Source organism: Chaetodon trifascialis, chromosome 16, assembly GCF_039877785.1.
Source record: "Chaetodon trifascialis isolate fChaTrf1 chromosome 16, fChaTrf1.hap1, whole genome shotgun sequence".
NCBI lineage: Eukaryota > Metazoa > Chordata > Actinopteri > Chaetodontiformes > Chaetodontidae > Chaetodon > Chaetodon trifascialis.
Window position 1 is genome coordinate 1652106 of NC_092071.1, and position 16893 is coordinate 1668998.

Consider the following 16893-nt stretch of genomic DNA (forward strand, 5'->3'; position numbering starts at 1 on the left):
GCATCCAGCATCATGTTTTCATTACAAATATCTGTCAGGTTTCCTCTCAGATTTGTCCATTTTAGGCTTTTTAAGGCACAAATTATGTTGATGAAATTCCAGATTTGTTTTAAATAATCTTGTCCACGGCTTTCTTTTTCTCAACACAACCAGAACAAAACAGAAACAAACGTCTGAAACTGGTTTTGAGAGCTCCTAAGCCTCTGACAGGGCCTGAAATAAGCCAGCTTCACTGTCGTCCACTGGTCCTTCTGTCATAATCACAGGATTAAATAAATAATTGGAGCTTTTTGTGGAACTGTTTTTATATTTGCATTTTTAATGAAAAAGATGCTGCTGCGGTTCATCAATGTATTTGTTGATGTTCATGTTTTACTTTTGTAAAATTGTATTTTCATCTTTGTTTGCTTCACCTGAAAAGACTTTCAGATTGTACGTACGTGATGGAACTTTAAACCTCCGATAAAACCTCAAACGATGACGATGACGATGATGATGATGATGATGATGATGATGATGATGATGATGATGATGATAATGATGATGATAGTGTTTGTAAGGATATAGAAGCAAACCCTGTTGGTTATTTAACCTCTGTACATATGCTCATCTACAGGAAGCCTTTCCCTGTTCCATTACTGTGAGTGCCTCCCTGTATCCACTGAGCTGCACAGGGCATAGAGCCAAAAACTTTGGCCTTTTTAATTCAATCTTCTACCCGCTGAGCTTGAGTCCACAGCAGCGCAGGGCTGAGCCTCAGGCGACCTGCCACACTGACCACAGCGTGCCCAGCGTGATGCTGTAGGCCACCATGGCCACTAAGTAAACTCTGAAGAGCAGCACGTCCAGCACGTAGCCGACCTGCAGCCACTCCTTAGCGACCTCTCGGCACCTGTCCCTCTTCTCCAGGAAGTGGCGTATCGCCGTCACTTCCTGCAGGATGTTGTCCATGACAGGCGGGGTGGGGTCCCTGGAGGGGGGCAGGCCCAGTCCCAGCAGCCCGGCCTCTCTGTCGTGATGACTGAGCCTTCGGCCGATCTCACAGGTGTGGTGGATGGTGCACTGCGCTGCAGGATGGGACGGGACTGTATTTTATTTTGGAAATTTCTAGTTTTTCCTTGAAGTTGCAGTAAAACATCAAACATTAGAGTCTCTTTCCACCCAGCCGGTCTTCTAACAAGTACATTTAAAGGTTTTTAAGGAAATGTAAATTAATTTAATGCCACCTGGCTTATGTTTTTATTCATATAATTAGGAAACATTATTAATGAATGTCTCTGCAAAATGCTCACTGACAATTTGTTTTCTTATGGATTCACATTTTCCATGAAAGTGAGGCTAGTCTGACTCACAGGAAGTAGATTTATATACAAGCCGACTAATTCAGTCTGCATTCTTCTCTCCTTTTGACTGAAACATGCTGTCTTATGTGGGTTGAGTAAACCTCTTCCCTATTGTACCTTACCTGTCCCATAGTTGCTGTCCTTGCAGTGCTCCAGGTCGGAGGCCTGGGAGGACAGTCTGGAACAGAGGCGATGCTTCTTGTGGATGCAGAAGAGGACCGGAGCTCTTTCCAGCACCAAGTACTTCACCCAGTGGGGAACGGGGGTCTGCAGGTCCTGCTTGTGCACCAGACGCACAATCAGCACGGTTTCTGTTAGGCTGATGACCAGGAGGGCCATGCAGACCACGAAGTACACACCTGCAGAACAGAGGTGAGACAAGGTGTGTGATGGTGATCGCCCTGTGGGTATTCTTTAAAAGCAGACAGCAGCAGGCTCTTATGGGTGATTTCATCTTGGAGATTGTACGCATGTGTGCATGGCTTCCTCCAACAATCATGGAGATTGAGCAGGAATGGTTGTGTTGTGTTGCTGCGCTCTCAGAACCTGTTGTGTCCAAGAACATGTGTGTGCCTGAGTGATCGCCTTGCAGAAATCCTGCCGTAAATATGAACTGCTGTGCAGCAGTAATAGATCCCAGTCACCTATCAGCGGAGTTCCTATGGCGGTGGCAGGCAGAGTGTCAGACACAATGATGAGGAAGACGGAGTAGCCCAGCAGCAAAGTGATCTTGAAGGAAACCCTCTCTCCGCTGTCTGGTGGCAGATAGAAACCCACGATGTCCATCACCATCAGGAAGATACTGGGCAGCAGCAGGTTCACAGTGTAGAACAATGGCCGCCGCCGGATCACCACCTGGACAGAGAGGGTATTACAGCAAGTCAAAATGACTGCTGTGAAAAAGGGCAGGATGTGGTTAGCTTAGCTTAGCATAAAGACCGGAAACTGGGGAGACAGCAAACCTGATTCTGTCCTAAGTCTGTCATGAATAAACACGTATCTCCTTGGATTAATCTGTACACAAACAGAACCATAAAAGCAGCAGTTTTCCATCCTTTTCTTAGCCTGGTTATACCACAGGCTGCCAGGTATGACTGAGAAGAACAGGTTTTGATTGTAAGTTTTTATGCTGTAAATGAAATGTATTTGGACACACAGTTACTGAATAAATAATTTCCTTTTTTTTTTTTTTTTTTGTATAATTTGGAGTATTTTCTACTTTTATTACAGAGTTAACAGCAGAGACAGTTGTCAGACCTGGACCAAGCTTGCAGTTCATGGAAAGCACGTTAAACAGGATGTTCCAAATAAAGTCTGATAAAATCGTAAATAGATGCATTAAAACAGTTTTATTTCTAAATAAAGATGTATACAGTTCAATAAGAAACTCAAATGGTGAATAATTTAGTTCCCAGCCCACGAGACCGTTAGATCCGGGCCACGAGGCTATTCATGGATAGAAAAACTAAAAATAAAAGACTTGTATCAGCGATATAGAACGTAACATAAAATTTTCTTCTCACATTTTTCCGAGCGGTCCTGAACGGAACAAATGCGTCGCGGCTGATTTTACGTCAGCGCAAACTGGCGCGTATCAACAAGACGGAAGTAGCCGCGGAGTGTCGCACTTTCAAAGAGAAACGGACAAACGTTTGTTTTCTCGTTAAAGCAAACGTCAGGCCAGTGTGTTTAAGTTATTTTGATAGCTTACAGCGATGAAAAGGGCGAATTCTGAGCGTCACTACAGCGACGAACATGCTAACCTCAATGAGCTACACGGACAAATGTGCCCGGATACACTGAACGCTCTTCAGGGGAGTTTGGATGCTCAGCGGGCAGCTTCCACAGAGAGACGGTGTTCTGCAGGCAGGTTTGTGCTGAGCGAGCTAACAGCTAACAGCTAAGAGGCTAAAACCTCCCTCAGAAGGAGAGTATGTGGAGGAGAGCAGCAGACAAAGTCAAACTGTTTCAAAATGTCCGTTTGTCTGGGATCAACAAAGCAACGAGCTGCTGCTGAGAGTAGCTTCATCGTCTTCATCGTCTTCATCGTCATCGTCATCATCATCATCACTACATCTGACTTCAAAACTTCCAAAGGGAAGCGGTTCCAGCCATGGCAGAGGTGAGTGTTTATATATGTGTTCAGTAATTTAGTATGGCCAGGGCCGTTACCAAGATGGTAGCCCCCTGCCCAAGTGAGCCCCCTCAATGCCCCCATAATATGCATAATAAGCTTCTCAGGTGCTGCCCAATCACTGCGCTCCCGGCAGCTAATTCAGTGTATTGGTAGTGTCTAGCTTGTGTGACCTGCACAGACTGTTTAAAGGTTTCTGAAGTGTCATTATGAAGCTAACTTTTACAGATCAAAATTCAGTATTATTTCTTTATAACATTATTCCTTCAGTAAACCACACGTGTGGACGGTCTTGAGTTTAAATACTCACATGGAACTTCATCTCAGCGTAATAGTCGTCGTTGTCCACACTGAAGATCTTGTAGTTGGACAGTATGTGCAGCAGCTCCCACTCTCCTTGGTTCATGAAGACGCTCTTGTCCTCCCTGAGCTCCTCGGGGCTTCGCATCAGGGTGATGTTGATGTCATCAACTGCAGATCGAACACAATGATGGGAGCAGTGTGAAACCGCCCTGGCAACAAGTTACCTTTCAGCCAGCACTGGTGTCACAGCGGGAGAGTTCATGGATGCACAGAACAGAGCAGTCGTTCTACTAAAGCTTGATGGAGGAGTCGAAGAGAGAGCTGCGTGTTCGTCCCTAATGCCAGAGAACAGTTTCACCATTTTTACAGCAAAACTAAAAAGTCACAGAGAGGGATGTTATCCATGTGAAAGCCTGAAATCTGCATGATTTAGTAATGAACTGTACAATCAACAGAATTCACTGAGAAATGAAACCAAACGATCAGTTTTATTTTGGTAAAAGGTTTGGCGCATTATATAAGAGCCTAGAATCATTGACATTTTCAAAATAAATTATTGTGGAGTTGGTATTTTTGGGGAAGTGTAATTTGGGTTCTCTACAGCTCGGCTCTTATTTTTCTCGACCATCATGATCACATTGTGCACACAGAGTTACGGCAAGTACAGCAGGTCAAAGCTGAACCAGGAAGTCGGTCTGTGAACTGTGATGAGTGTTTATAACGAACAGAAAATAATTTTCTCCTTCATCTCCTCTTCTTCGGTTAACCTTGGTTTTTGTCTGATCGTCCACCTGCTTCTTGTCCCATCTTATTTAATTTAAGTGATGTCTCAGAGTTCCCAAATATCAGCATTCAACTTCATGAATTCAGCTTTATTATCTTATAGAAATGATGGGCCAAGCTATGAAAATAGGACTGTATTAATTAAAAAACGTGTCCTTTAATGCTGTTTTAAGCTAACATTACCGTCTAACATTGCATTGTGCAGCAGCGATCATTATCATCCACCTGGAGACTTTAACCTGTTAAGGTGTTCATGCTTTGTGGTTTAATGAAAGTTAATTTAGAAAAACGTAATTTACATCACGCCAGATGAGCAAATGCAGATCCTGATGGCTTTTTTTTATATGAAGGATTCAAGTTTAAAAACCACATTAATAATGTTGTAAAAAGCATAAAGACTTGTTTTAAACAAGAAGAAAGAAGTGCGGTCACGTTGTAAAGGTGTGTGTGAAGATGGTGGCGAGTGTCTTACTGGTGTGCAGCCAGCTCTGGAAGGTCAGGCTGCATTTCTGGACATCGAAGGGGAAGTTGTAGATGTTGAGCGTGCAGGCTGTGACCACCTGGATGGGCTTGTAGTTGCGCACCAGTCCGTCATGTGTCACATAGACGTAAGGTATGTCCGGAGACTTCCCCACGTCTACGCTGCAGGTTACAGACAAAAACGACAACGACGGTTTAGTTCTGGGACTGAAGACGAGCGGATTAAAGACGGAGGCGACAGCAGCAGCTCTTACAACTCATTGATGAGGATGTCGGGAACCCACACGTTAGCCGTCGGTATGGAAACCTGTTTGACTTCGTCGAAGTCTTCGGGGTTCCAGACCAGGAATTCATCTGTCCACGACTGAGACAGGGGGAGAGGCTGATCGGGTCAAACTTATTTAGGATTAAAACACACAATTACCACATAATTAAAACTGTAAAAACTAGAAACTACCTTTAAGTTTGCTCTTATAAACATGGCAAATTGATGTGAACAGATATATGATGGCGTAATACTGCATTACGTTTCTGATGCAGTACCTTCGGGGTACTTCCAGTACATGTTATGATGTCTTTCTCTCACCTGTCTGTACCAAACATATGTCGTCAAAACCTGGTTCTTCTCATCCTGTAGTGGAATACAAGATAATGTATTCGTTATATATCAATTAATTGTATATCTGTGACATAATATTCTCATAAAATAGTAAGTATATGACAGTTGTTTCATATTCCCACTTACATATTTAAATAATATTGAAAACGTAACACTGTTAATGGGGTTATTTTTAATGAAGCTTCAGATAAATATGCTTTAGATGACGTGCGCCTCACCTGGCACACGAGGGATCGCTTCCATTAATCTGGATTTTTGGCCTTTTTCACAGAACGCTGTCACGACTTTAACATTTTAGAACAGCGAAGCTTTTGTTTCGTCTGCTGTTGAGCTTCATCCTGCCAATCTGATATAAAACATCATTTTTCTAGCAGCTCTCATCTAGTTTGTGATAATTTAGTAGAAAACAGATTGAGAATATGCACCGTTGAAGCACCGTATCCACCGACGCGATAAGGACTCTCGGTGATTAAGGTGGCCGCTCTGCTTCCTAATCTTCAGGCCGTGTCTGAAGAGGAACGCTGTCAAAGGAGTGTCGACGCATGTTTCTAAATTAATGTGTTTAATCAAATCACCGCCGGGACCAGGTGGAGTTTGGTGTTGGTGTGACATGTGGGTCTTAACTCACCACATTGAGGATGGAGTAAACCATGAGGTCTATGGCCACGATGGTGGACGTCCTCCAGTCTTTCACGGGCCTCACGCCCTTCTTGTACCCGGCGCTCAGAAACTCAGAGAGCCGCACTAATGTGGCGTTGGCGAATCTTCCCGTGCTGATTCCCAGTTTCTTCACTGAAAACATGTAAAATGTTCATCTTATTTCTCATATTCAGCAGGACATTTAAAAAAAAAAACACCAATCAAAAGCTTTTAAACACATTTAGATATTCATTTTCCAGTCGGCCTGAGAGTAAATTAAACTTCATTTAACTTAATTTAATTAAACTTAAAATAAAGAATACGTTTCTCCTAAATATAATCGCCGTTGAGATAAACAGTTTCTTTATTTCAATAAGATGTAAACAGTGATTAAAGTAAGATAAAAACTTTTTTTTCGCAATTTGAATGAAAAGAACTCAACGATAAATTAACAAAAACATCTCTAATCAATTCTATTTAAGTTAAAGCTAAACCCAAAAGAAAGACATGATCATGAAATCATTAATTTTGACTAAATGTAGAAATTAGTAACAGTTCGTTACTGTTTTAAGTAATTTTACTTTAACAAATGAATCAAATATTGAAATTTTCATGCAGTGAAATGCAAAATATTTGATGTCACTGACTTTCAAGCAAGATTACTCTTATTTTGATTGTATGCTATTGAAAGGTCACTTTTATTTAATTACAATCATCTCTTTTGAATTTAAGTAATATTTTTATTGTTTTTTAGACAAACGTGTTCAGAAATAAAAGTACACAAATTAAACAAAATAAAGCAGCGTCTATATTCTGAGGCTACATTTTGTATTTTTAGAGTCAGTATTTCCTGATAACTTAATAATTCACCACTCTGACCAAATAACAATATTTGTGAAACTATCACAATAATAAAACACATAAAAACAAATTCTGAATTATTATACATTTTGTTTTTAATCTAATTTCTTATTGTAGTTTCTGTCAGCTGTTACTTTTTTATTTTTAGGCACTGGATATAATTTTTTAATATAGTTAAATGTAACAAATAACAGCTCAGTAAATGTGATGTTCATATAAATATATTACCTAAATACTTTTCTGATATTGAGTAAAATGATTCTGTCCAGTGAACTTTAAATCACCATGGTTTGTCAGATTCAGGTGAATAACTCTGAAGTCCAGCTGTAAATGAGAGTTCGGCAGGTTAGTGGTTAAATCAGTGAGTGTCAGACAGAAGCACTCTACCTGTGCAGCCTGATGCTCCCTGAATCAGAAGGAGGACGAGTGCCGTCCAGGCTGATGAGACCCTCATGGTGTCCGTTCACCTGTGCTGTCCTCTCCCGCTGTGGACGTCTGCCTGCTGCTCTGATGAAAGGCCTCGGGCTGCCTGACGCCCAGACCCTCCATGTCCGTCCACTATATCCATCACTTCGCTCTCGTCCACTATCAGAAGCTCGTTAGCGTCACTCAGCTCATCAGGGTGTATCCCTCTGCTGCCACGCCACTCCTCCTCCTCCTCCTCCTCCTCCTCGTTCAATAAAGTAGCAGCTCACTGAGATAAATGGAGCTGAAGGACTGCGGAAATCCGAGCTAGCACCGGGATCATATGTCACGTCTGAGTAATCTTTCCATTAATTACTACGCCAACACCAGGCCGGGACGCTACAGTGATGTGGAACAATTAAGAGACCGTTAGGAACCGAGTGTCAACGCCAGCGTTTAATGTCTGCTGTCACAAAACCTCCAGAGGCCATTTCCACTTTATTTATGCTCAGATCCCAAATATTGAAGTTGAAGGCTGCTGACATTAAAATAAATAATCAAATTGTGTCTGCATGAAGTGCAACAAAGTTGGAATTAAAAAAGCTTTTACCAGTTTGCAAATGCAAAATTACATCCAGAACTAGAATAAAAACACCTGAGTATGAAGATGAGGCATGAAAATGCTGCTGGAACAGCCTTAATTCTTCTCTCTAAGGGGATTTACTCCCATTCAGCCTCTAAAGCTGACGGGGGGCGGGGGGGCAGGGGACCTGTTGGTGTTCAGGGTGTTGGAGGGGTGGAGGTCTGGGTGGAGTACACATAGAGTACACAGGGCATGTGATGAAGCTGAAACGCACCAATCAGAGGACACCAGTGCAGGTGGTCGGGTTGAACCATAATTAGTTCTTGTCTCCAGTTTGAAGTTGAAGGTCTGTGAAGACTGAGCATGAGCGCTGAGGCCTCTGACGCCTCGCTGCCGTCTCTCAAAACGCATTCATGGTTGTTTGATAACTCACTGATTTCTCATGACTGCGTGCTTCAGAAACAAGAACAGGCGGGTGTACGGCTGCTTCGACTTGATGAGGCTTTTATTTTTACGTATTATCTTCACACAACAGCTTAAAGATTTTTCTTTTATTCCAATAGAACAGATACAGTCGTCTTGAGACTCACAACAAAGTGGAAAACAGAGCTGGAAGTGAGCACAAGGCCATTAGTTAGCTCACACAGACAGTATCAAAGCACTGAGTAAACACTGAGCTGCAGCTCTGCAGCGTAACGCCGTGTAAGCAGATCCACTGGAGGACGAGGTTCGCAGGTACTGTGAAAATTGCATTAATATGGATCTTTCCACCGGCAAGCTTTCTGTGACGCGCTTTTGATATTCTTATCATGACTATTAGGAAGCCAACAGGGAATAGAGACACAGCTCTGAGTGGGTTTTATTGATCTATTTCGTGGCAGTGGGATGGAGATTAAAGTATGAATACAATATCATAACATCACACCGGCACTGAGGAGTTTCTCCAGAGAGCTGCTTTATTATACAACACCTCTGAGTAAATGTGCACTGTCGGGAAAACATTACAGACCCGATGCAGAGCGTCTCTGTCAGGCTGCTGCGCGGCGCCGAGGCAGCGTCTGGACGGGATTCACTCAGAATATTTGTCGGACGGTTTCAGACTACTTGAATTCAGCCGTTTGAATCATTTGGTTTTAATCAGGAACACGATGATTGCTGCTACAGAGACGCGAGCGGGAGACTAACAGAAAGGCTAAAGTTATCTGAGAGAGGAAGCAAAGACAGACATTCATCAAATTATCCATTATGGACATTCATCACAGTTTAGAAACTCATTTCCTGCTTCAGCTTTGACCTGATGTACTCAGACTTGAGCGTGTACACATTTCCTGCACAGTGACGGATTATTGCTGCACGTTTTTACCTTGAAATACAGTCAGGTTTGATGGATGTTTGAGGGAAGTGGAGATGAATGTGAGCAGCGACAGAGATTCTGCTGAGAGAGCTAATAAAAAAACACTTAGAGAGCAGCAGCAGATAAAGAAACGTTCACGAACATGAGGTTAGCGAGATAATACTACAGCTACAATGACACGAGGAGGCCGGGTGGTGGAGGGAGGTACGCAGAGACGCTATCAGCTGACACTGAATCAGAAGAGTGACACAGACAGAGGATAAAAGCTATACATGTCTATACAGTATATATGTATGTATGAGTATACACACACACAGATCCACATTGTTCTGTCTATGATTTGCTCTCTGCTTCCTTCTCTTTGGATTGGAGCCTCACTGTAAATACGGTCATCACCATAAACAATAAGCACCTTCACTTCCAGCATTAAGTAAACAGGAAGAAGTCTGCGGTCGTGGTCAGGCAAAGCTCCAGCTGGCCCACAGCAGCAGCAGAGTGCTGGCATACAGGACCAGAACCAACAGGTAGAAGCGGAACAGGAAGCAGTCGAGCTTGGAGCAGAGGGCCAGCCATTCGGCCTGAGCCGAAGACTCGCTGTCCTCCTGGGACAAGGCCAGACGGAGGGAAGCCAGCTCCTGGAGGAGCCACTCCAGCCCAGAGGGAGCATCCTGGATCTCATTCAGGGACAGCAGATCCTCCTCCAGCGAGGACTCGAGCTCATAATCTATGAGAAGATCAAGGAATGTGCTTCAAAATGAGATTTATACAGTTTCTCTGAATACATGTCAACTATCCAAACGATGATTGTGGATGGGGCAGTGTGATACTCTCAGCAGGCCATTGGTCCATCAATTCTGCCTTGACAAAGTCATGTTTTCCATTACTTTCCTTTAGTCAGAAGGCCAGAACCAGAACACCGTTCGCATCTGGAGTTTTCTTAACGTCTAGAGTTCGAACTTTCCTGCACAGACTAAAAGTAGCTCAGCTTTCTTTTATCCAAGTGTTCTTTGACCCCTGACTCCAGCGAGGGTCGGGGTTTTGCAAACAGACCTTTAAAGTGGTGAAGCATTAAGCAAGAACACAGTGGAGGTCTCGCCTGTCAGCAGGACTTGTGGAAAAGCTGGTAGCTTACCTCCAGACGGGTTGATGTGGTCGAGGGTTTTGATGGAGGTTAACGCGCTCTCGGTGAAGTCGTGACGAGCTGAGCCGTACTTGTCCAGCAGGCAGGCAGATACTGACATTTGCCTGACCTCCTTCTCGCTGTGGTGGAGCAGCTTTACCACCAGTATGGACTTGATCAGGCTGAGCATCAGCAGGGCCATGCACACCGCGAAGAACACACCTGGATGGAGGTGGAGGAAGCAGAAAAGCTTTCAGCGCAACAGTCAGGGAAAGGCGCTACTGATAGCTGGACTGATCATAGCGGCATTCAGCCAGCGATGCTGTTTCAGATCCTTCTGTCACCAAAGTTTCACCTGTGCAGGTGTTTTCGTGAGAGAGCTTGATAAACTGAAGTCCTTTTTGTCTTGCTCACTTCAGATTAAACTGAAAAATGGTTTCTTAGAGAAAGAAGTGTGTAGTTTTAAAATTAACAAAACATCTTTGACATCTAGTCCAGCTGCTGATTAACCAACAACAAAGCTTCACAATCTGATTAACGTGTTTACAGATTAAAATGCTGCTCAGTAATTTGATTAAATCTTCGGTGAAAACATGCACATTGACCAATCATCAGCCTCAGTCAGACATGAGGCTCTTCTGCTGCCAGTGATTGAGAAACCCTGGTTTTAATTTATTTGCTGTATTTCCTTCAGTAAATCCTTCATTGAGTCACTCTGGTGGAAACCTGGAGCAGGATTTCAGAAGAATCATGTTCAGGCTCCTGATATCATTCTAAAGGAATTCTGGGTAGTGGAGTTCAAGTATTTAGGAGTTTGTCATGTGAGAACGATGTCTTTTCTTTTTCTGAACAACAGGATGAAACCGAGTCCGAGGACTTTAATTTTGTTTTTATGCCAACATCAAAACAACAGAACGGAAGAAGAACAGAATGGATCTGAAACAAAGAAAAATGGATGAAATGATCTAAACAGCAAAGAAAAGTCACAGCGTGTCCCACCGATGAGCGGCGTCCTGACGGCGGTGGACGGCAGCTCGTCCGTCATGTTGACCCTGAAGACGGTGTAGCCCAGCAGTATGCTGATCTTAAAGGCGATGCGTGTGCCGCTGTTCAGAGGCAGGTAGAAGCTGATCACATCCACCAGCATGAGGAAGATGCTGGGGATGAGGAGACCCACCACGTACAGCAGGGGGCGCCGGCGGATCAACACCTGAAGGAAAGACGAGGACAGAGATCTGATGGACGCTGAGATTAAACATGTTCCCTCCAGAGGTGGTTTCGCTTTGATCCGTCCAGGATTTAGCAGGTTTAGGTGCTTCAGTTTCACGGTCCTGGTTTCGTGCCTGCTGTCACACTGGACTCAGGACTCACTGGGACACAACAAAACCTTTTCCTACTGCGATAGATACAAATGTGTGCTGTGTAGACCTGTTAGAGGTCAGTGGAGTTTAGTTTGTGCTTTTTCCTCATTTTGTGTGAATATTTTGACCCAAAGATCTAAAAATAATTGACTAGAAAAAACTAAAACTGTTTAAGAAACTGAAAACTGAGGCTTATTCTAAGTGTCCGTGTGATTTTAAATCAAGTTTTCTCACTGCCTTCCTCTGTAAGGCATTTATTGCATTGCATGATGTGTGTGTGGATGTGTTTATTAGTTTGGTCGCAGGCGTTTGAACCATACGATTTTTCTTAACCTTTGCTTCATACAGAACATTTTCTCGGGATCCGTTCCATCAGAAACTCCTCTCATACGACAGCGTTTTACCTTTAGCAGCCAAACTACCACAGTGCAACAATATCCCAGCGGGCCATGAAATGCTCCATTACCAAAAAGCCTTCGCTCTTTGAGCTGAATAAATAGCAGCCCTCCCTGCTCCACCTGCAATGGGGCCATTTTCCTCACCACTAACAAGAAGTCCATTGATCAGGCAGCCACTGAGACAGTCTCATTATGGTTGCTCACCCTCCCCTGTCTATCAGCCTCCCTCTCTATCTGTCTCTTTCCTCGCCAGAAGCAGCCTCAGTCTCATCATTTGGCATTAGCTCACTCGCCCGATCCATGAAGGTCGCGGCCGATGGCTTTACACTTTACAATTCCACTGCACAGCGTGACTAACCCACAGAGGGCTACAGTTTAACGCTTGCTATCGATAAGCAATCACAGCGCAGTCGCTGGCCCACCTGTTACAGAGCTGTTATACACCCACAGTATTCGACCATTAAGACGCCATTACACAGACATTACTGCAGAATCACTGTCGGTCACAGCTGAACCTTTTTACTCTTACTTTAATTTTTAATAACGTACACGATGGAGGCAATAAGGCACCTACATTGAACTGGATGTGGGCATAGTCAGTGTTGTCCTGGTGGACATGCCAGTAGCGGGAGGGAAGGGACAACAGCTCCCATTCTCCGTCATTCATGAACTCCCTCTTATCATTAGCAATGTCCTCTGCGCTCCTCCACAGAGCCAGGTCTATTTCCTTCACTGCAGAGGGAGATAATGAGGGGTAAAAACAGACGGAGGGTGGAAGAAGAGTAGAGGAAGGCACTAAAAAGCAGCATTTACTTTCAGACGCAGTCATCACAGGTTGTGTGTTTACATGGATTCATGGAGTCATTTCACGTTTCCTGACACCATTCAGAGACATGCAAACCGGATTATTTCATTCTTCATCCTTCAGGTGCGTCTGTCAGACAGCAGCGCAGCTGAATGGTGAGCTAGTGATCAACAAAATAATCTCAAGTCACTCTAAACTGCATCTTGGCTAGATGTCCCAACACTGAGGGAAGCGTGGCTGGATGCTCCAGGTGAAACCTATTGATCATAAAAACTGAGCAAGATCCGTTCACTGATGAAGGACCTCGAAAGCAATTAGGTCGACCTTGAGTGTTTTGTCAACTCCCATAATTCAATGCAGTTTTATTTATAAATTGCTGTGCTCATTCTCTGAGTGTTTGGCGACAGTGGCGAGTAAAAACTTCCTTTTAACAGGTAGAAACCTCGAGCAGAACCAGGTGGACATCCACCTGCTCAGCTGGTTGGTTATGGGGGCAGAAAGGCACCCATAAGGCTTTGCAGGTTCTAAGATGTTGATGCTGATATTCCTTATAAGCACCACGGGTGTGAAAGCTATCCTGCATATACGAAGGTGTTCAGCCTACAGACCAAAACCACCAATCACAGGCAGGGAAGCGACCTGAGTGAAGCCAGCTGCGGAAGGTGAGGCTGCAGTTCTGCTTGTCGAACGGGAAGGCGTACATCTCCAGGCCGCAGGCCAGCACCACCTGCATGGGCCGGTAGTTCTTCACCGAGCCGGACGAGTTGACGTACACGTAGGGGATGGGAGGGGACTTCCCCCCGTCCACGCTGGGAACACACAGCGAGCAGAGGGGACGAAAGGTGAGACGTGGACATGAGACCGCTCAGGTCCGCATTCACAGTGTGTTTAAAAGACCACCTTTATAAACCATGTAAATGACTGTATGAATGTTTTTCAATAATAATAATAATTTTCAATACAACCTGGCTGACTGTCTTAGGTTCCCGTTACTCATTAAAGACTGTCAGCTGTTTATCAACCTGACCAGCCAATCAGCATCCATGCACAGCCTCATGTCAGCAGCCGTTAGGTAAGTAGCATTAATATCTCTTAGTATAAACATGAGATATGACATTAAGGCATTCTGAAATTCTTCTTGTAGCTGCTTTAATTTGAGGATTCAGTGCTTGGGAATGGGGACTCTGAAAGGAAGGAAAAGGATATTCCACAATCTTGGATCCTGCTTTAAACCCTCACTGAAGGACACTGTAGACTCAGTAAAATACTTTAAAGGCTTTGCTTCTGTAACTTCTTACAACTCGCTAACGATAATGTCGGGTATCCAGATGGCGTCAGACGACAGCGAGATCTCATTGATGCCATCAAACTCCTCCGGATCCCAAACCAGGAACTCATCAGTCCAGACCTGAAAACAAATTAGGTGATACAATTACAAAATACACTGAGGAGGGAGACAGTTGGAGCTGATTTCATTTTAAAGACTCGATTTTTATGCTGGAACAAATTTTGGTTTTACTTCAAGTTTTACAACGATGAACCAAGAGGAGACAGAGTGAAACGAGAGGCCACCGACCTGTCTGTACCAGATGCTTGTAGTTATGCTCTGGGTTTTTCCATCCTGCAGACAGGAGAGGGTTTTAATGACATTTTACTGTCAGTGAGTTGACTTAACTTCATTACAAGCAAAGCTATTGCACTGATGAGCTCATGATGCTACAGGACGAGACAGCTTTCAACAGAGCAGACAGAAGACTTAAAGTCCACAAAGCACAAAGAACACTGGAATCTTAGAAGACACTAACGGGACTCTGTCTTGTCTTAAAGTGTTCGCTTTCATCGGGCTTGTGTGCGACTTAAAGCTTACACACCACGTCGAGGACGGACTGCAGGATGAGGTCAATGTGGACGGTGGTGAGAGTCGTCCAGTTGTGAACGGGTCGAACTCCGCAGTCGTACTTCCTGAGGAGGGTCCTGGTCAGCTGGTTCAGAGCTGAGCGCTTCGGCTTCTCTGGCACGCATCCAGCCAGATGAGCTGAAAGGCAAAGCTAGATCATCAGCTGCCCCGGAGCCGCGGACCATCGGGGGCCCGGAGCTCCGGGTTCGCTGGGTGGCAGTTAGTGTGCAGTAATTTGATTAACTGCAAATTTGTTTGGTGGTTAGCACAAAACTGGAATGATGACGAGCTTAAGGAGGCTCCTGCTCCTTCATAAAGCTTTATAGTTTCAGCTGAAATGATGCTGACAAGGGTTATATTTGTAAAAACACTGCTGTATCTAATATATGGCATATTAGCAGTGAATGTGAAAGATACTTAAAGGCAACACGAGACAGAAATATTGGGTGAAGGTGGCGGGGGGCTGCGGGGGCCTCTCACCCAGCTCTGATAAAAGGCTGAGGGGTGTTTGATCAATACAGTGCAAACTGAGAGTAAACAGGAGGAATATGGATGAGTTTATCTCATGTTTATGCTGACAGACCTCCAGGAAAATAAGTTTTATGAAGCAGTCACAATGAGCTCAGCTTCTCACACAATAATACGAACATATTTGCTCATATTCAGGGTTGTTTTATGACAACCAGCAACCAGGAGGACACAGTGACGACGTTTTCACATTAGATATGTGAGTTTGAAAGAAGACCATCAAACTACTGAAGCTGAATCAAAGACTGAGTGTTATAACTTCAAGCAGTGCTGTTTGTTTGGCTCTGTTAATGGAAAATGTCACAAAGCAGAAATGTTTGGAGCAAACCCCTGCAGGCAGTTTTTAACTCACAAATAAATATGTTGTATTATTTAGGAAATGCGGCCGTCTGCTCGTCTCTTTAGCCAATAAAAGCTTCTTACCTGAGAACAACAGCGTCAGCCAGAGCAGAGACATCAAGCTGAAAATCAAGCCTCCAGATTCCAGGTGTTATCCAGGTGTCGCATCAAAACGTCTCCTCGGCAAACGCAAAAATATCCACAGTTTCATCAAATACGTTGAAGAGTAGCGGTTACTGGGTGAGGAGGAAGAGCAGTGACTGAGGTGGTGCAGACATTTTGGTTGCACTGGTATTGATTTTCCACTCCCTGGGTAAGGTGATACTCATCATAATGAAAGACTGGAGGGAAGCTCTGGTTTAGAGCTGCTGTGCTGCTTCATTACAGAGCAGCAGCAACGCTTTGGTGTCTGTTAACGTAAAGGTGTGTTTAGCCCAGGTGAACACACCAAATAGAGCGCGTCACGCAAACTGACCTTAACTGCTTCCTCCATCAGCTTCTTATTAAAGTATCTCAATTCTACACTTCAGGCGTCTATTTTAAATAATATTAGTCAGCAGTAAAGTTGAATCAAAAACATCAATTTCCAGGAGTTTTGATAAATGTTAGAAAGAGGAACCACATGTACCTGAAGGTGAAAAATACCTACAGGAATTAATTTATGCAGCAAAACTGCGTTTTCAGTTTGAACTTCACAGATATCAAAGATGATTTTAAAAAAAAATAAAATCTTTCTAAAAACAGCATTTCCTTAAATTTATGAAGTGAGCGTCCATCAGACTTCGCGCTGTTTTTAACGGTAGCATCAGCAGCTGGACTAGATCGTTATCTCGCGTTAGCCGATTAGCTTGTTAGCCAACGCTAGCTAACTGATGTACTGAACTTAGTTTTACCTCGACCGTTACCGGTTACCAGTCGCGTTATCTAGTTCGTTAGCTAAC

At 43.8% G+C, this 16893-nt stretch overlaps 2 protein-coding genes across 2 annotated transcripts; both read right to left on the bottom strand.

Annotated features, from left to right (window-relative positions):
- Window positions 1–756: 756 nt before the first annotated feature.
- On the bottom strand, window positions 757–7711 carry LOC139344953 (5-hydroxytryptamine receptor 3A-like). Its single transcript, XM_070983396.1, has 9 exons — window positions 7630–7711; window positions 6291–6454; window positions 5630–5674; window positions 5298–5407; window positions 5036–5205; window positions 3788–3948; window positions 1988–2198; window positions 1466–1702; window positions 757–1067 (listed from the first exon to the last, which is right to left on the bottom strand). The coding sequence occupies exons 1-9, from the start codon at window positions 7709–7711 to the stop codon at window positions 757–759; spliced, it is 1491 nt and encodes a 496-aa protein (XP_070839497.1).
- A 2251-nt stretch (window positions 7712–9962) lies between these two features.
- LOC139344849 (5-hydroxytryptamine receptor 3B-like) lies at window positions 9963–16070 on the bottom strand. The gene is made up of 9 exons (XM_070983256.1): window positions 16037–16070; window positions 15060–15223; window positions 14765–14809; window positions 14487–14596; window positions 13828–13997; window positions 12958–13115; window positions 11624–11834; window positions 10637–10846; window positions 9963–10228 (listed from the first exon to the last, which is right to left on the bottom strand). The coding sequence occupies exons 1-9, from the start codon at window positions 16068–16070 to the stop codon at window positions 9963–9965; spliced, it is 1368 nt and encodes a 455-aa protein (XP_070839357.1).
- Between the last annotated feature and the right edge of the window lie 823 nt (window positions 16071–16893).